At 54.7% G+C, this 20,209-nt stretch overlaps 1 protein-coding gene across 4 annotated transcripts; it reads right to left on the bottom strand.

The window, feature by feature from the left end:
- On the bottom strand, window positions 9,494–19,293 carry BBC3 (BCL2 binding component 3). 4 transcript variants are annotated; one of them, XM_013998533.2, is made up of 4 exons: window positions 19,192–19,293; window positions 14,895–15,183; window positions 13,309–13,499; window positions 9,494–10,595 (listed from the first exon to the last, which is right to left on the bottom strand). In XM_013998533.2, the coding sequence occupies exons 1-4, from the start codon at window positions 19,192–19,194 to the stop codon at window positions 10,479–10,481; spliced, it is 600 nt and encodes a 199-aa protein (XP_013853987.1). In that variant the 5' UTR covers window positions 19,195–19,293; the 3' UTR covers window positions 9,494–10,478. The 4 variants fall into 4 exon arrangements, with proteins under 4 accessions (XP_013853987.1, XP_013853986.2, XP_003127302.2 ...); XM_013998532.2 differs by having other exon boundaries at window positions 19,118–19,217; XM_003127254.5 differs by lacking the exon at window positions 19,192–19,293 and adding an exon at window positions 17,893–18,228.

Raw genomic sequence — 20,209 nt, forward strand, 5'->3', positions numbered from 1 at the left:
CCCTCTGTCACCACTCCTGCCACCGTTTTTCTGGGTTATGCAGCAAGAGTTAGACTGCTCAAATTCTAGAGTTCATAGAAGCTTCTGATCTAGTTGTCTATTGAATAATTCAGTTAAGTAGTGGCTGTACTCATTGACAGCAGTTGTAATAGTGGGAGTAAAAGTGAGCAGTGGTCTCATAAAAGTTAAGTGACACTTAAGGAACATGCCCCAAGTCCCAGAGCTGGGCCGGTCACAGCTGTCATTGGAGCACCAGGTTTGCCTTGATGCTGCAGCTGGAGGCTCCTCACCCTCACATGGCTTCCTCCTTGAGGTTAAATTGTCTGGCTAGTTTGAATAAATCAGTTCCTTTTCAGCACTACTGTAGTTAGTGAAAACAAACAAAAAGCTGGTGTCCTCTGGGAGCAGGAACTCAATTCTCCAGCCCTCCTGGTCACCTCTGCTCCTGCCTCAGTTGAGGCTAGGGCTGCGCTTCTGGCGCGGCCTCTTTCTGGACCCACATTAGTGTTGAGTCCCGGGATCCTGGCATGAATCTGACTTGGAAAATTTGAGCTGATTACACGCTTTGCTCTGCAATGTGGGCCTGTGGTCACAAGGGGGCGCAGGCAGGTCTGGACAGATTAAAAACAATTGTCATTGTAGAAGCATCTCTGAAGCTTTTCAAACTTTCCCACCCCTGTTCCTGTCATCTCAGAGATTGAGTGATCCAGACAGGATCCCTTGGGAATTAGGGGTGGTGCGGGAAGCTTCCAGCCCCAGACAGGAAAGGTCTTTATTCCCTTTGCTTCAGATTTCATATTTGCCCGTGTTACATGTTGATGTTATCATAAAAATGGATTTCCCTGTGTCTCCAGGCAGTGCACAGTAATTGGCCTGTGGTTTCTAGTACCTCAGGAGATGGGTAGCCCACTTGGGAAGGGGATCCAATCTGTGACGGTTTGGCAAAGATTGTTGGGGTGTGGGAGTTAGCAAATGAAACGGGCCCTCTTTGGGGCTGCCAGCCTTCTGCGCTCCATAGCCTGCTTCTCTTGTCTCTGGTATGCGTAGTAGCCTAACTGAATTAGGTGCTCAGTGGTTGAAGTTTCAGAGAGCATTGTTCCAGCGAACAGAGAAAAAAAAAAAAAGGCTCTTGGCCCCATCCAGCCCCACATTCCATGACTTGCCTTGTGCAATGCAGACCCTTGTCAGATTCTTGCACTTTTTAATAAGTATAAATGTATTCTTATTGAGGCATCCCCTATTTGCCCCTTTACAGATGGGGAAATGGAGGCTGAGGTGGTGGTTGGCAAGTCAGAAGAGTATGGTAACAGCTAACATGCTCACACGACCTGCCTTATACTTTCAGAATAATCATACTTGAGCTAAATTGACTCCTCACAGCAGTTCCGTGGTGTAGATACTCTTGTGTCCATATTTCAGACGAGGAAACAGCCTCAGCCAACAAGTAAGGGCTGGAATGTGTGCAGGTGGCGAGGCGTCTCTACGGGACACCTAGTAAACACTGATGGAGTGGCACTGCTTCCTGTGATCTTGGAAAGGACAAGAAAACGCTGGCTTTGCCTTTACAAGTCCCTGAGACCTAGGAGTCACCGCTGAGTCAGGCCCAGGTGCTGGGGGAGGGCCTTCAGCGGAGTTCAGAAGGTGGACTTTGTTTTGGGGCTCATGAAAAAACATTCAAGGAGTTCCCGACATGGCGCAGTGGTTAAAGAACCCAACCAGGAACCATGAGGTTGTGGGTTCGATCCCTGGCCTCACTCAGTGGGTTAAGGAATCCGGCATTGCTGTGAGCTGTGGTGTAGGTGTAGACGCGGCTTGGATCCCCAGTTGCTGTGGCTGTGGTGTAGGCCGGCAGCTGCAGCTCCGATGAGACCCCTAGCCTGGGAACCTCCATATGCCGCAGGTGCAGCCTTAGAAAAGACCAAAAAAAAAAAAAAAAAAAAAAAAACCATTCAAGCCATATTTGTACAAGTGTACGAGGCAAAAGTTGCCTCCCCATGCTTGTCAGCTCAGTGGCAGGAGCAGCTGACTTCACAGCTACACTCGATTTGGGAGAGAGACGTGAGATGCTTTTTGTAGACGTTGGCTGTGTCCCCTTTCCTATCTACCTCCCGGAGAGAGCACGCCTGGCTGTGTAAAGAGAGTGAACGAACCCCTCCAGGCTGTCAGGTTCAAAGCCAGACTCTACTACTTAGCCACATGACTTGGGAAGGTGTCTTTTTTGTGCCTTAGTTGCCCCATCTGTAAGATGGTAATAGTAAAACAATCCATTGGTAAGTGGGAATTAAATGAGTTAATACATTCTTTGAGTAGAATTGCTCAACGTTAGCTGCTATCACGCAGAGTCACAAAATAACTTTCTATATTTTGCTTTTTCTCACTGGGTCTTGAAATCCTTGTCAGTTAAAGTTGGGGATTAGCTTGCTGAAGCTGCACAGTTTGCAGGTGGCATGTTCTAGCTGAGGGCCTCATTGCCAGGTCCTCTGGGTCTCAGCTGCACTGCTTTGCAGAACCACTTGGCACCTGGGTTCCAAGAGCGGAGGCCACACAGATGACTTCTCATGTTTCCTTTCCCTCTGAACAACTGATGCCTCCTTTGTTTTTCTAGGAGCCCTTGGACTTGGCTATCAAAACATGGCCTTCTCTGACCTTGATTGTCCCTGGGTCTCTGCCTTTTTCCCTCCAAACTCGGTGATAGGGTGGGATTCCACACTTTCAGTTCCCCAAAATGATAGCTTTGGCTCTATTAAGAAGAGGGAGTTCCCATTTTGACTCAGCAGAAACGAATCCAACTAGTATCTATGAGGACACGGGTTCGATCCCTGGCCTCGCTCAGTGGGTTAAGGATCCAGCACTGATGTGAGCTGTGGTGTAGGTCACAGACGCAGCTCGGATCTGTGTGGCTCTGGCTGTGGTATAGGCCAGCAGTTGTAGCTCCTATTTGACCCCTAGCCCGGGCACTTGCAAATGCCACAGATGCAGCCCTAAAAAGAAAAAAAAAAAAAAAAGAGAGAGAGATGCAGGAGGAGCTCCCATTGTGGTGAAGTGGGTTAAGCTGCAGCCTGCATTTCTGCAGCTGTGGCAAGTCGCATCTGCGACTTGGATTTTTTTTTTTTCTCTCTCTCTTTAGGGACACACATGCTACATATGGAGGTTCCCAGGCTAGGGGTTGAATCAGAGCAACAGCTGCCAGTCTACACCACAGCCACAGCAACGCAGGATCCAAGCCGCGTCTGCAACCTGTACCACAGCTCACAGCAACGCCAGATCCTTAATCCTCTGAGGGAGGCCAGGGATCAAACTCGACTCCTCATGGGTCCTAGTCGGGTTTATTACTGCTTAGCTGTAACAGGAACTCCTGTGACTTGGATTTGATCCCTAGCCTGGGAACTTCCACATGTCATGGGTTCAGCCAAAAAAAAAGATTTGGAAGATGCACAAGTTGTGTTTCTGGTGTGGTGGGGTAAGGTTTTAATAGAAAAGACTCTGCAGTTATCTATATTCTGGACAAAATATTACCCACCCACTCACCAACCACCATCCCCCAAAAACTCTAGGAAGACTTTGGAGAGTGAACAGAAGCAGGTAGATTTCAGAGGTGAATGGAAAGTAGTGAGAGCCCAGAACAGGACGAATTTTTCTGGGGGCGGGGGTGTTTGCCAGAGGTTTAGATGGAGGTGGGGGCTATAGCCCTTAGCACTGCACCAGGCAGCTAAAACTTGGGTGGAAAAGCAGCTGTCTTATAGGCCTGAAGGACCAGAGGGCAGGGCCCAGAGTAACCACAGCTGCTGGAAGAGCAAGCACCAGGGAAGGGAAACCACAAGTCCTCTGTATAAATTTGGTGGAAAATTGCTGTCCCTCGGTCTGTGAATGCGTGGGACAGACCAAAGCTAGACTGCAGTGAACTGGAGTTGAGCTGTCACCCACTGTACTGGATTGAATCTAACAAATATAAGTATCTCCTAAAACAACATTCACATCTTTGGGAGGAATATAACCGAACCCAGAACATCTGCAATGTAACATTCATAAATATCCAGGATTCAAAAAATAACCATACCTTCCAGGATACAATCCAACATTACCTCGGAGTTCCTGTTTGTGGCTCAGTAACGAACCCAACTAGTAACCATGGGGATGCGGGTTTGAGCCCTAGCCTTGCAATGGGTTGAGTATCTGGCGTTGCAGTGAGCTGTTGGTGTAGGTCAAAGACACGGCTCGGAATCTGAGTTGCTCTGATTCAACCCCTGGCCTGGAATTTCCATATGTTATGGGGGTGGCCCTAAAAAAAAAAAGTCCATGCGTACACCTAATGAAATGGAGATGGTGAAGATTCCATGAACTGGAAACAGATTAACAGAAAGTATCGAGTCTAGGAGTTCCAATTGTGGAAACGAATCTGACTAGGATCCTTGAGGACGCAGGTTCAGTCCCTGGCCTCATTCAGTGGGTTAAGGATCCGGCATTGCCGTGAGCTGTGGTGTAGGCCGCAGGCATGGCTCAGATCCTGAGTTGCTGTGGCTGTGGTGTAGCCTGGCAGCTGCAGCTCCGATTCAACCCCTAACCTGGAAACCTTCCTGTGCTGCAGGTGTGGCCCTTAAAAAAAAAAAAAAAAGAATTATTGAGTCAAAAAAGAGGAATTTGTTTAAATAACAAGAACTTCGGGGACTTGTGGGACACTATCAAGAGGTCTAATACACATGCGATTGGAGCCCCAGAAGGAGAGGAGTGAGAGGATGGGAAAGAAAAATATTTAAGTAAATAACAGCCTAAAGGGAGTCCCTGGTTAGTGGTTAACACTTGATGCCTTCACCACTGCAGCCCGGTTTCAATCCCTCACTGGAAACAGAAATCCCAGATCAAGCTGCTGCACACTGTGGCAATAATAATAATAATAATGGCCTAAAATTTCTGAAGTTGGGTGAAAGATAACAAATTTACAGACTTGAAAAGCTCAACAAATACCAAACTGCCTAAACGTATCATAACCAACTTGAAAACCAAAAATGAAGACAAAAATCTTGAAAGCAGCTTGACAAAAAGGACGCATTACAAACCGGGGAACTGATCCAAATGATCTGATCGTGGATTTCTCATCAGAGACAGAGGAGGAGGAATTCTCTGATGGCCTAGCAGGTTGAGGCTCCTGTGTTCTCATCGCTGTGGCTCTGGTTGCTCCTGTGTGGCGTAGGTTCAATCCCTGGCCCAGGAATTCCCACGTACTGCCTGTGTGGCAAAAAAAGAAAACAGGAGTTCCCGTCGTGGCGCAGTGGTTAACGAATCCGACTAGGAACCATGAGGTTGCGGGTTCGGTCCCTGCCCTGCTCAGTGGGTTAACGATCCGGCGTTGTCGTGAGCTGTGGTGTAAGTTGCAGACGAGGCTCGGATCCCGCGTTGCTGTGGCTCTGGCGTAGGCCGGTGGCTACAGCTCCGATTCAACCCCTAGCCTGGGAACCTCCATATGCCGCGGGAGTGGCCCAAGAAATAGCAACAATAACAACAACAACAACAACAAAAAAAAAAAGAAAAAAGACAAAAAAAAAAAAAAAAAAAAAAAAAAGAAAACAAAAGAGAGAACCTGAAATAAATGTTGCACCTCTCATTAAAAAAAAAGAAAAAAAAAAAAAAGGCCAGAAGCCACTGAGACTATCTTTAAAATGCTGAAAGGAAATTGTCAACCCCCGGATTCGACAAACAGTGAAAACAGGTGTTTTTAGATAAAGAGAATTTTTTGCCAACTGAAATACTCTATACAAAATGTGAGTGGGGAGTTCCCGTCGTGGCGCAGTGGTTAACGAATCCAACTAGGAACCATGAGGTTTGCCGGTTCGATCCCTGCCCTTGCTCAGTGGGTTAACGATCCGGCGTTGCCGTGAGCTGTGGTGTAGGTTGCAGACGGGCTCGGATCCCGCGTTGCTGTGGCTCCGGCATAGGCTGGCAGCTACAGCTCCGATTCGACCCCTAGCCTGGGAACCTCCATATGCCGCAGGAGCGGCCCAAAGAAATAGCAAAAAGACCAAAAAAAAAAAAAAAAAAAAAAAAAGTGAAAGTTTTTCAGGATTAAGGGACGTTATCCCAGGATAAGCTTGGAAGACCAATGGGAATGGTAAACAGAAAAATTAGGAGTTCCTGTCATGGAGCAGTGGTTAACGAATCCGACTAGGAACCATGAGCTTGCGGGTTCGATCCCTGCCCTTGCTCAGTGGGTTAACGATCCGGCGTTGCCGTGAGCTGTGGTGTAGGTTGCAGACGCGGCTCTGATCCCGCGTTGCTGTGGCTCTGGCATAGGCTTGGCAGCTACAGCTCCGATTCGACCCCTAGCCTGGGAACCTCCATATGCCGCGGGAGCAGCCCAAGAAATGGCAAAAAGACAAAAAAAAAAAAAAAGAAGAAGAAAAATTCTAGCAGTTCTTTTGTGGCACAGCAGGTTAAGGATCTGGTGTCACTGGTGTGAGAGTTTGATGGCCCTGGGAGCTTCCACATTCTGTGAGTGCAGACAAAAAAAATTTTAAGGGTATTTTTTTCTTTCTTTTTTAATCTTTTCATGGCTGCGCCTGTGGCATATGGAAGTTCCCAGGCTTGGGGTCGAATCAGAGCTGCAGCTGAGGCCTACACCACAGCCACAGCAACACTGGATCCAAGCTACATCTGAGTCCTACACCACAGCTCCTGGCAATGCCGGATCCTTAACCCGCTGAGCAAAGCCAGAGATTGAACATACATTCTCACATAGACAACATCAGGTTCTTAACCCACTGTGCCACAATGGGAACTCTTTTTTTTTTTTTTCTTTTAATTTCTTAGAAATATATGTGTGAGTGTATAAAGCAAAAGTTTAATAATTGGGAGTTCCCGTCATGGTGCAGCGGAAACGAATCCGACTAGGCACCATGAGGTTGTGGGTTCGATCCCTGGCCTCGCTCAGCAGGTGAAAGATCCAACATTGCTGTGAGCTTGGTGTAGGTCGCAGACGCAGCTCAGACCCTGCATTGCTGTGGCTGTGGCATAGGCCGGCAGCTTCAGCTCGGATTCGACCCCTAGCCTGGGAACCTCCCCATATGCTGTGGATGTGGCCCTGAAAAGACAAAAGACAAAACAAACAAAAGTTTAATGATTGTCTTGTGGAACCTGTAAGGTGTGTAGATGTGATCCATGCAACAATTATAGCAGGACATGATGGGACGAGTAGAGGGTTCCTGGGCAGAGTTACTACATTGCATGTGAAGTGGCCCAATAGTCTAAATAGGCCGTGAGTAGGTAAGGTTGTGTGTTATCCCTAGAGCAGTACTAAAAAACATTGCCGAAGCACCAGAAGATAGAGTTAGAAAAATTCTTAAAAAGTATTCAAGGAGTTCCCATTGTCGAGCATTGGAAATGAATCCGACTGGTATCCATGAGGATGCAGGTTCTATCCCTGGCCTTGCTCAGTGTGTTAAGGATCCAGTATTGCTGTGACCTGTGGTGTAGGTCACAGACGCAGCTCGGATCCTGCTTTGTTGTGGCTCTGGTGTAGGCCGGCAGATGCAGCTCTGATTGGACCCCTACCCTGGGAATTCCATATGCTGGGGGTCCAACCCTAAAAAGAAAAAAAAAAAAAAAAAGTATTCAAATAATCCAAGAAAAGGCAGGAGAGAGGAAACCAGAAACAAAAAACAGGACAAAACAAATTAAGCGATAGAGGTCACGCAAGCAGATCAGCAGTTCCAGGAACTGTTCCTGGAGGCTGTTGGTGGCAGAAGGAGGAAGCATCCTCTGCCAGGAGAGCAGGTCAGGCCGCAGTGAGGGCCAAGCGGAGCTTCGTTGCCAGACGGCTGAGTGGGAATGCAGCCCTTCTGCCGCCTGTGGCCCTGGGCTCTGTGCACAAGTAGATAGAAAATTGGGAGTTCCCTGGTGGCAGTTAAGGATCTGGTGTTGTCACTGTTGTGGCACAGGTTCGATTCCTGGCCCAGGAACTGGTCTATGCCGTAGGCATGGGAAAAAAAAGAGGGAATAATATCATACAATGAACACTTGGTGTTCTTTACTCATAAAGAACATTGGTGATGTTCTAGCTCACGCCGGTAACCTCTGGCTATTGCTTGGTTGTATGACAGGCTGACGTGATTTACCCTTCCAAGTCCTGTAGAACTTAGACAGCGACTTTGCGCATTGCCACTGCCCGGACACCTGTGCCCATCCACTGCTAAGGGGGACACCCAGGAAGGCACATGCGCCCATAGGTACGGACATCCTCGGCTTGATGAGGTTTTGCCAAATTCCTCTCCCAGGTGATGCTTCCCGTTTCCCTCACTCTGGCCTTTTAGGGGGGCCGTTTCCCCTGATCTTCCCCTTTGGCAGTGAAGACAGCCAGTAGGGGCAGAGCTGGGGTATGAACCTGTGTCTGCGCCCGTCCTGTATGCAAGATGGCATGGGAAAAGTATTAGGCCGGTTGCCCTGTTCTCTGGAAGATAACAGTAGACGCTCCCTTCTTTGTATTAATTCCACACAGGCCTTTTTTTTTTTTTTTTTTTTTTTTTTTTGGCTTTTTAGGGCCATACCTGCAGTATACGGAAGTTCCCAGGCTAGGGGTGGAATTGGAGCTGCAGCTGCCAGCCTACATCGCAGCCACGGCCACAGCCATGCCACATCCCAGCCGTGTCTGCAACCTACACCATGGATCAAGGTAACACTGGATCCTTAACCCACTGAGCGACAAGGCCCAGGATCAAACCCACCTCCTCATGGATACTAGTCGGATTCATTAACCACTGAGCCACAACAGGAATCAACAGAGGCTTTTGCTGGCAGGCACTGTGTCAGGCCTTAAGGTTAGAGTGTGATGTGGATAAAACTTTGCTTGGGTGCCAGCTGGAGGTACTGTCCCACACCTCACCTCTGCCTCCCCGAGGGCAGGGACCAGGTTTGTCTCACAGGTGACACATTCCCCAGGACTCCTCAGGGTGGTAGGTCTAAGCTACAGGTCATTCATTCATTCATTCATATTTAACCTCCCTACATACTTTATCCAGTGGGGAGAAAGCAAGTAGAAAGCCCCCCAAAACCCCTATCTTCACGGGACTCTGCTTTTAGTGGGGGCTGAGCAGGGTACGTGAAAGCTGGGTGCACACGGCAGTACCTGAACCTTCCTTTAATTTCAGCTACAGGAGTTCCTCTCAGTGGAAACAAATCTGACTAGCATCCGTGAGCTGGGTTCGATCCCCGACCTCATTCAGTGGATTAAGGATCTGACATTGCTGTGAGCTGTGGTGTGGGTCCCAGTTGGGGCTCAGATCCCACATTGCTGTGCCTGTGGTGTAGGCCAGCACCTGCAGCTCTGATTCGACCCCTAGCCTGGGAACCTCCATATACCACGGGTGTGGCCCTAAAAAGCAAAAAAAAAAAAAATCCAGCTACAAACAGCCTAGGGTGCTCCATGTACCACCCCTCCCACCCCATCCCAGCAGGGGTCACAGGCTCTGACGGGGCACCACTTCAGGAAAAGAGGGCAGAAAGAGTATCCACTGTTCCAATCTGATTTTATTGAAAAGGAAACATACAAAAATCATGTACAAAAAAAATTAACCAAACATGTACAGAAAATTCATTCCGGTATCTACAGCAGCGCATATACAGTATTTTACAGGCTGGGCCATCCCTCCCCGCTCCCAGACTCCTCCCTCTTCTGAGATTCCCCCCCTCCCTGACTCCCCGTCTTCCCCCCAGCGCTTCGCCCTGGGGACTAAGGCTGGGGCGGTTTCCGCCAAAATATCCCACCCCCCAAATGAATGCCAGTGGTCACACGTGCTCTCTCTAAACCTATGCAATGAGATTGATGGGGGCAGGGGGTGGTCACGGGCAGAGCACAGGATTCACAGTCTGGGCCCCTCCTGGCCACCCCCAGATGAAGGTGAGGCAGGCGTGCCCACCACCTGCCGGCTGGCTCAGGGAAGATGGCTGGGCGCCGGGCTGGGGCCGCCGGCAGAGGCACCCCACTCTCTGGCTCCAGGAGGCTAGTGGTCACGTTTGGCTCATTTGCTCTTCACGGGCCCCCTCCCCAGGAGGAGGGGGGGAAGCACCAGGGGCCTGAGGCCAGGCCCAAAGTGAAGGAGCACCAGGAGAGAGACCCCCCCCCCAGTGCCACCCCTGCAGCTGGAACGGGCAGCCAGCACCAGCAGCCTTTCCTGAGATGGTGGTGGGCGGCAGAGGCGGGTGGCTCAGTCCCCACCCCCTCGGTCACTGCCGCCTACGGTCCGTCAGCCCTCTCTCCCCTGGCTTCTCTCTCAGCCAGGGCCCCTGGAGTCCATGTCTCCGTGTCAGGGCGCCCCAGGCTAGGCCGGGGCTGGGTCTGGAGTGGTGGCCCCGGCCCGCCCTTGGGCCAGGCAGGGCTGGGAGTCCAGTATGCTACATGGTGCAGAAAGAGTCCCCCGCTCTGGCCAGGGCGTCAGGAGGCGGGAGGGTCCTGCCCCCCAGGTCCCCGACGTCCACCGGGCGGGTGCAGGCACCTAATTAGGCTCCATCTCGGGGGCTCCACGGCCCCTGGGTAAGGGCAGAAGTCCCATGATGAGATTGTACAGAACCCTCCAGGGCGAGGGGCGGTGTCGCTGCTGCTCCTCTTGTCTCTAGGCAGAGAGAGAGAGAAGCGGACGTCAGAGTGGGCTTGTGACGGTGGTGTCGGTGGTCATGTGGAAGTGAGGGACAAGGCATGGTCCTCAGAGGGAGCTCCACCATCACCAGCCTTCTGAGCTCAGCACTGTTGTTATTATTATTATTATTATTATCTTGGCCGAGACATGCAGCAGCTTCATGCAGGAGCTCAGCTCCCAGACCAGGAACTGAACCTGGGCCGCAGTGATGAAAGCACCAAATCCCAACCACTAGATCACCAGGGATCGCCACCATTATTACTATTATTATTATTATGTCTTTTTAGGGCCGTACCCACAGCATATGGAAGTTCCCAGGCTAGGGGTCGAATCAGAGCTGCAGCTGCCGGCCTATGCCACAGCCACAGCAACACCAGATCTGAGCCATGTCTGCCACCTACACTGCATGATCCTTAACCCCCTGAGCAAGACCAGGGATTGAACCTGCATCCTCATGCATACTAGTCGGGTTTGTTAACCACTGAGCCACAACGGGAACTCCTCCCTCGTTATTATTGTTAATCGGGTCCAAATCCCAGCTCCTCTGCCCACCGTGGGCCAACATCATCCCCTCATCTGGAGCATTCGAGGAGGACAGAGAGGATGTAGACAGAATGGCCCCAGCGCAGCGCATATTAGCTGTGACCTCCTAGGCCCTGAGTTACCCAACCAGAGTCACAGGAGTGGGAGGGGTCAGGGGGTGGGGCTGTACTGCAGCCCAGTGCCCTCCCATCAAAGGCTGGTGAGACAGAAAAGGGAGCAGCGAGCCCATAGTTTCAGTGATTCTAGAACAATCTGTGGAAGAACTGGGAACGATTCCCCATCTGTGCTGAAGCTGCACGGAAGTATGTCCAGGCACAGCTGAGCCTGTGCCTGCTCCCCAGGGATGGCAGGATGAAGGCTTGGGGCGGCCTTGAGGACCCTGCTAGTTCCAAAATGCTGGAAAAGGGGGAATGAAGGAAGCTAGATACAAGACAAGGCTGCCCACCCACAAAAAGTAAAGGCAATACCAACAACTTAGGACCAGTTCTAATACTCTCCTGCTGCTTGTATTGAGTGTATGGCTAGGCTCTGTGCAGAACCCACCTGACATCCCCACAACATGGGAAGGGGAAACCCATTTTACAGATGCAAACAAGAAGGTCAAGTAAACCATCATAAATGATCCCAGTCGGTACTTGGGGGTGGGCTGCCTGGTACCAGCCTGCCTCATCACTCCCCACCAAGTTCTACAGCCAGGAGAAGGTGGCAAACGGGGCCCATCAGATTGGCATATTTTATTTTATTTATTTTTGCTTGTTAGGGCCACACCCACAGCATATGGAGGTTCCCAGGCTAGGGGTCCAATCAGAGCTACAGCTGCCAGCCTACACCACAGTCACAGCCACGCAGAAGCCGAGTCACGTCTGTGACCTACACCACAGCTCACACCATGCCAGATCCTTAACCCACTGAGTGAGGCCAGGGATCGAACCCACAACCTCATGGTTCCTAGTTGGATTCCTTCCCGCTGAGCCACAAAGGGAACTTGAGATTGGCAAATTCTAGTTAAAAGCCTGCTGCTGTTCTACTGCTCTGGAGCGCCACCTGGCTCAGCCACCTCGGTAAGCAGGCTCATGGTCCTTCAGCAAGGCTGAGGGCCAGCCCACCACCCAGCTGTCTACTCTGGAGGCACACCTGTGCAGCTGGAGATGTGCATTTACTAGAAGAGTGAGGGTGGGGGCAATAAAAAAAGTGGAGAAACTGCTTAAAAATCCTAAATTCCTATCAATGAGAAAATGAACAAGGTAGCTATATGTTGACCCAATAGAATGGTACATAGCAGTGATAGCGAATGAACTAAATACAGCTCTTTTGCCGATATGGATGAATCTCAAGCCTAACATGGAAAAGTTTGGAGAAGAACACACACTATACCACCTATATTAAGTCCGAAACGCCCCGACAAGCCTAAGCATTGTTTTCGGCCTGTTAAATATATAGTAAAAGAATCACCATCTGCAGAGAAATGGGACAAGCCCATTTGAGAAGTTTCCTTTGGAAGGGGGGAGAGGGAAAGGGTCATGGGGGGAAACAAGGGGCTTCACAACATCCGGTTTTTGTTTTTCTTTCAATAAGCATGCAGTTTGGGTGTAATGTTCAGGTTGGACAGAGCTGGGTGGTGGGCGCCCTGGTTCTTGTTATTCTCTTCACCGCCGTCGGCTCTAAGTGCTCGGTTTTAATGAGACGGCTGGCAGCGGGCCTTGGGGGCGGGGCCTCCAGCGGGGCGGAGCTCCCGGGCCCGCCCCCGGCCCTCCCGGGAAGCGAGGTGGCGCGCCGCTGGCGGGCAGGCGGGAGAGGCGGGCGCGGCCGCGCCGAGGCTGCTGACTCACCGGCTATAAATAGCCTGGGATATATGAGCCGCTCGGCTGAGCGCCGCCCTCAGTTCTCGCGGCCGCCGGCCGCCGGCCGCCGGCCGCGGGCACACCGTAACGCTCGAGGCTGCCCCGGCCCTGGCCCTCGACCCGGTGGTGCCAGCCGCAGCGCGGGCCTTACGGTGGCTCCGCGGACAGGCCGCCCCTCCCACCTGCCTGTCCCCAGCGCGACCCCGCCGCGCAGGGCAGCAGCTGCCGCACATCTGGCTGGGTCGCCCCCAACCCCCTCCCCGCGGGAAGTCCCACCTGCCGTCTACCCCTCCCCCAGCACTCACCCGCCGCTCGTACAGCGCGTTGAGATCGTCAGCCATCCGCCGCAGCTGGGCCCCGATCTCTCGGGCCCACTGCTCCTCCTCCCCCCGGATTCCCGGGGCTGCTTGGGTGGGGCCGCCCGCCAGGGCCCCCGGAGCGCTGGGCACTGGCGATTCCAGGTGCTGCTCCGCCGGCGAGAGTGAGGGCTGAGGACCTGGGAAAAGCCGAGGGGCGTGGTCAGCACCCATCACCTCTCTAGGTCCCGGGTGTCTCCTAGGGAGGGACCAGTTAGCCTGAGCCTGCTTCTCCCTCTTCCAGTCGCCTGATTTATCTGCCCCGCCTCATTTCTAGAGATTCTATTTTCCCCAAGAGCCAGAAGTCTCAGCTCCTTCTCAGGCAAAAAAGAGGTCCTGGGGAGGCCTCCCTGGGGTCACCTGTCCAGCAAGCCACCATCCTACTGCCCGTGATAGTCGGGAATTGCTGCTGCTTATCCGACCTAAGTACTTGTCTTCCAAAACGAGGCCAAACTTTGGCTGCTCCACTTAGCAGATGGGGAAACTGAGGCTCGCCCTAAGAAGTGGCCCAAGGTCACACAGGGATACAGTGACTACTACACCCGGAGTCACAAGCCTCAGGTCTCCTGCCCTCTAGTGTCCAACCACAGTGAAGCCACACCCCCGGATGTGGCGGAGGCCTGAAGACCGCAAGGCCAGACTGTGGCGGCCTCTGAGCACAGCATCCCCAACCCCGGGGGCGGGGAGTGGGGGAGAGGCCTTGTTGCCTCCCCGATACACACACACCTTCTGAGCTCCTCCGGTGTCTCTTTATCCCTCCTGTCGCACCAGGTCCCCGCATGAAGGATCCCTAAGACCTCAAATCGCAACCTCAGTTTCCACACCTGTGACTCTAGTCTCTGTCGTCAGGGAACTGAGCCCGGGAACTTTTCTCTCTGGACCGCTCTGGGCTCCGGGGGTGGGGTGGAGGTGGACGAAGGGAGGGGAACCCTGACAGTCTCTCCCTTGCCCCCGAGTGCGCTGGCTGGGATGGGCTAGCTGGGCACCACAGAGTTAATAGCCCATCAGGCAGGGGACCTTTAGCCCTTCCCTCCCCAAGATCCGCCCCCCTGGCCCTTTCGCTGCACAACGGCCCCTCCCCCCTCTCCTTCCTGCTCCAGGGCTGCAGAGAGAGCGGGCCCTGGCCAAAGAGATGCAGATAAAGGCAAAAGGCTACCCTCGACCCCTCCCCAAAGTCCTGAAGTGACAGTCCTCTCTGCCCACACTGTCTCCAACTACAGTCCTCAGGGGGGTTCACGGGGACCCAGAGCCAGGAGGAGGGTGGTGGGAAACAGCTGTTGCCCCAGGCCCGGAAAGGGCCGTGGGCTGCAACTCGGGACTTGCAGTCAGATTCCAGGAGGGACTTCCCACTTGGCCTCCCCCCACCCCCAGCCTCCCACTCCTTCTTCCTGCTTCTTGCAACACAAAGACCACACTGGCCACACCCTCCCCGTGGTCCGGCCAGCTCGCCACCTCCCCCCTCCCGCTCCCACTTTTCCCGTTCGTCTGTCTCTCCGTCCTGGTCCCAGCATCCCTGGTGCGGGGCGAGCACTCACCGTCGGGGCGCGGGCCTCGGGGCCGGCTGCGGGGACCCCCAGGCCAGCGGGGGCCCCCCAGGGCGGCGGTGACGGCGGGCGGGGCGGTGGGGGCGCAGAGGTAGGCAGCGGGCAGCAGGGTGGGGGCGGCGGGGGCGGCAGGCAGACCGGGTTCGCAGAGGCCGCAGGACACGGCGGAGGGCACCAGGCGGCTGAGGGGGAAGGGACGCGGGCCGTCGCGGGCCAGGCCCTCTACGGGCTCCGGGGAGCTGCCCTCCTGGCGTGCTCGGGCCATGGCGCTCCCTGGGGCCTGCAGGACAGGACAGAGGGGCACGGTCAGCTGAGAAGTGCAGGGGGCATCAGGCCGGCCCCCAGGGCACCCCCCTCCCTGGGGTACACAGGGCACCCCACTCTTGAACCCAGGCATGAGGACACGTGGCAGGCAGGGAAGCCCAGGGCTGGCACCCACAACACACACAAGGCCCAGATGGAGGGGAGGCAGGTGAGAAGGCCCCAAGAGACACGCCCCCCCCATGGTGGGGGGGCTGACCCAAGGCACTGGCTGGCCAGCACAACCTCCCACAAACACGGTCATGGGCACACAGGAGGGACGAGGAGGCACACGATGGCTCTCACGGCAAGAACAAGGGCTCACGCAGGACCTAGACTTGTGGGTCTGTCAGGTATGCATGTGTAGGAGGGCTGACAGCCCCACAACACAACCTCACAGGACCTGGGACTCACACAGGGCCTGGGCTGCTGGGGTCTGCTTTCCGAACACAGTGATGGGCACGCACAGAGGGCAGCCAGGCACTGTGATGGCTCCCACAACACACACGGGGACTCAAGCAGGACCCAGATGGAAGGGACTTATTGGGGGCGTGTAGGGAGGGTACACGACACACACATTAGGGCTCACACAGGACTGGCCAGCTTGACCTCCCACCTCCTCTCCCATTTGCACAGAAACACTGAAACGGCCCCAGGCTCAGACATTGCTACTCTGTACCCAGGACACACACACACACACAAACACTGACCAAAACGTAGACATACACATGCACACAGACCACCGGAAAAGTGAGCCACACAATCCATGCTATCTGGGGCAACCCGTCCCCTCCATCCCATACACACATACACAAACTGTCAGGACCTCACCCACTGGACACACGAGGCAGCCATCAGACAGAGACACACTCTAAATAGGCACTACCACACCTCTCAAACACACATGCCCCTCCCCACAATACACAAAATAGGGAAGACCTACACCCCTCAGGACCCACACACACATCAGCACAAAACAGACCTCCATGGACACACACGGACCAACACAACTGAAACACACCCAGTTGTCACTAACTCTCAGCCCGACACACTTAAAGCAGGCACACACAGACACATGTCATCAGATTCAGATGCATCACCGCATGCCGGCAACAACACACAGACGCAACAGCAGAACAGCAGACATCAACCCACCCTCTTTCTCCAACCTCAAAACACCATCACCAACTGTCAGCCCCAGGGACACACACACACACTAAGACTAACTCTAATCCCACTGCCCTGGCAGCACGCACACCTAGAGCACCCACAGAAAACACTGGTCTCACGTGACTGACATAAACACTACACACACGCAGCCCACATGACACACACGAGCCAGCCGATCACAGAGACAAGCCCCTCAGAGCCAACACACATGCACACACACACTGAGGCTCAGACACGGACCGACCCGTACAAGAGGCTGCCAGCAACACCCACTGACTGCTCTGCTCAGACCCCACAGAACCAGCCGAGGTCCTTAATTCCCAGACAGCGATGCCAGACACACAAGCCAAACACAGACCGAGACAACCCCCCACCATCCACCCGGAGACACACACCACACAGAACTCACACAAACACCTGGGCAGAACACACATGATGCTCTTCGGCAAGTACACCATCGCAAACACTGAGCTGAGCCCCAGTGCCCTGCAGACAGACACAGACGGTCCACACAGGCAAGACACACAAGCACACACAAACACAGCACATCGGGCAATACACACACGTATAAACACACCAACAGCTCACTCAAGCAACACACCAACACACTAGGACACACGCGGGCAACACAGACCTACAGAATCACCCCCAACCAGCACACACAGACAACTCTCACAGAGAACACACACACACACACACACGCAGAGGTACACCACACACAAACAGCACCCCCTCTCTCAAGCGCGGCGTACACAGAGAACCCTACGCAAACACACAGGGACAGGGCATACGCTCCGACGGGGCCACAGCCCCAACATTCCCCGGGACCGATACAACCACTCCCCGCAGACCCCAGCACAAACTCGGAGCCAGACACCCGCACACACCCAGGCGAGACACCTGCAGATCCACAACCCCGCACACGCGCGCTCCCACGGCGGGCCCAGACGCCCCCCCTGCGCTGTCACAGCCCCCCCCACCCCGCCGCCGCCACGTGCGCCCGCCCCGCCCGCCAGGCGAGCGCGGGGCCAATAACCGGCTGTTGCTGGGGCGCAGCCCCCGCCCGCAGGAGCCTCAGACTCCACGGCCCGCGAGCCGCCCCCAGTCGCCGCCCCCAGCGGGCGCGCGCCCGGGGTGTGGCCGCCCCTCCACGCCATCCCCCCCCAACCCCGCCCCTCCCGGACTGCAGGGGCCGGAGCAGTCGGGGTCGACTCACTTCCCCGGGGCCTCACTGGCCGCCAGGGGGCGCTGCCGAGCCCGCACCCCATTGTTTGTAAACAAACCCGCCAGACCGCTGAGGCACCTGCGCTCTCGGACCCTTAGTGCCTCCCGCCCAGCAACCCCAGCCCAGGGTGCCTCGTGGAGGTGGAAGGCAAGGAGAGAGGAAGGCACAGTGTGGGGACACAGCCCCCTCCCCCCGATCACACTGCTCTCCGAGTGCACTACCGCCACCTCCTCCAGGGAGCCCACCGGGCCTGGCCAATCGCGACTGGCGGAGGGTCGGGGTGGGCACACTCACCCCGGGGGCATGAACACGCCGGAGGGGACGATGATGGGGGGCGGGCGGCTTCCTTCAGGAGGGCGCGCCCGCTGAGCGCCGCTCGCTGCGGCGACTGTTGCTGCGGTGGCGACTTCTGCTGCTGCTCTAACTGCAGTGGCTGCTGCTGTTGCTGTTGTAGCGGCGGCTGCTCCTCGGGCCGCAGGCGCGTCTACGTCCTGAACGCCGCTGCTGCTGATTTCGCCGCCGCCGCCGCCGCCTCCAGGCGCCCGCTCGCATGTGGCTCGCGCAGCGTCTCAGGCCGCCGGTCGGATCCCGGGCCCGCTCAGCGGCCGCCCCGCCCCGCCCCGCCCCGCCCCCGTCCCCGCCTCCGCCCGGCGGGTCCCACGCCCCGCCCCCGCGTGACGCCACGGCCCCGTCCGCCCGCTCGCCCGCCGCGGACAAGTCGGGACTTGCAGGCGCGCGCCGCTCCCCCTACCTCGGCGGCGCCGGGGGTTTCCCTGCAGCCGCGGGCGGAGCAGGGCCTCTCCCCCGCGTGGAGGCGCAGCGATCCCGCCGCGCTGATGGCGGGACAGCCGGACGCACACGCACTGACACACTGACACGCTGACTGCGACCCGCAGACACACGCACCCAGAGACTTGTCTGCTGCCTGACCGCCTGGCGCTCCAGGGTACACAAAGTCACGTGCTGACAGGGCACGGAGACACGCCGACTCGCAGACACACCCTGGACAGGGGCGTGGACACACAAACTCACACACTGATGGAGCCCACACGCACACACACATCCAGACCCAAATACATAGCCTGACTTGCTAACAGGATCGCTGGGACTGACGGAGTGACACAATGTCAGGGTCACGCAGTTGTACAAACACCCACACTGCTGAGCACGCCTGGGCCCACAAAACGGCTCTGTTCACAAGCATTCCCACTGAGCGGGTACCCACAACACGCACAGTGGCGACAGGCCCACATAGACACAAGCCGAGGGCTTCTCAGGAAGTAGAAACTTCCTGACGAGTGCTGCTGGACACACACGCACATACACGCAGGACACCTGTCACAGAGACACCTGGACACGCGGCTTGATCTAGATGACAGGACCACAGGGACACACAGGAACACACCCCCAAGCCGGTTCCCAGCTGACACATTAAAACTGGCAGAAATGGCCCCTCACAGACACAGATCAATCAGACAGAAAAAAGACTGACCCCCAACAGACAGTCACAAAGTCACACCTGTGACAGGTTCCTGCTCACTGGCCCACTGATGGGACACGCTCCAGAAGCCATGCACCCCTGACCACACTCACCATGAATCTGGTGGGGGACCAGGGTGAGCAGAAAGCCCTGGGCACTGGGCACGGACATGCCCGGGCAGCCCCTGCACTGACTCTCGCTCGGTTTTCTGCCTTTTGGTTCCCTTTCCCTTCTCGGTTTCCCGTTGTCACTCCTTCCTGTACTCTGATGTAGTGACCTCGGTGACCCCACGGTGTCCCGCCCTCCCCCAGGGCTCTGGGGCTCTGTCGTCCCTGCACCTTTCATTCCCTCCATGTCACAGCCCAAACCAGACTGTGTCATCAGAGGGCCAGGGGCCTCTTGAGTGCTCAGTTCTGGGCTGGCTAAGAAGGGGTGCCAGACTTGAGCAGAGGTGCACTTGTTCAGGCTCTCAAGCTCCACTCTCTCCAGGACCAGACCCTTGGATTTTCCAAGAGAAGCAGAAAATGTTAAAATCTCATGTGTAATCCCCCTACTTTCAGTACTGGGGACTAATTCAGCCTCCCTCTCTCCTCTTGCTTTCCCTCATTCATTCCCTCATTCATTCATTCATTCACTCCCCCCTCCTTCCTCTCTTCCTTCCAGTGTTTTTCAAACTCAGGGTCATGACCCACATGCGCAAACCATGATTGTGGACTTCTGTGGATCTTTATTGTGTTTTATTCAAGTTTATTGAGATATATTTACATGCCATATAATTAAATTTTTCGGTGTTTTTAGTGAGTTGGGACAAAAGCACATTATTGCACACCATCACAATCAAGATTTGGACAATTTCTGAAGTTCCCCGGTGGCTCAGCAGGTATTGTCAGTGCACTGGGTCTGGTTGCTGCTGTGACACAGGTTCGATCCCTGATCCATCCAGGAACTTCTGTGTGCCACAGGTGCAGGCAAAAACCAACCAAAAAAGCAAATTAGAATCTCATTTAAAAACTCATGAAGTTGGAGTTCCCTTCGTGGCTCAGCAGGTTATGAACTCCACTAGTAACAATGAAGACGTGGGTTCAATCGCTGGCTTTTCTCAGTGGGTTAAGGATCCGGCATTGCCATGAG

The sequence above is a fragment of the Sus scrofa genome, chromosome 6, assembly GCF_000003025.6.
Source record: "Sus scrofa isolate TJ Tabasco breed Duroc chromosome 6, Sscrofa11.1, whole genome shotgun sequence".
In the NCBI taxonomy this organism is placed as follows: Eukaryota; Metazoa; Chordata; class Mammalia; order Artiodactyla; family Suidae; genus Sus; species Sus scrofa.

Coding starts and splice junctions, on each gene's coding strand:
- BBC3 (XM_013998532.2), bottom strand. CDS start 19,171: ATGGCTTCTGGAGCGTGTCCCATCAGTGGGCCAGTGAGCAGGAACCTG. Junction 15,184..19,117: donor TGAGCAGGAACCTGTCACAG/GTGTGACTTTGT, acceptor CCTGTCCTGCAG/GCCCCAGGGAGCGCCATGGC. Junction 13,500..14,894: donor CCGAGGCCCGCGCCCCGACG/GTGAGTGCTCGC, acceptor GGCTTTTCCCAG/GTCCTCAGCCCTCACTCTCG.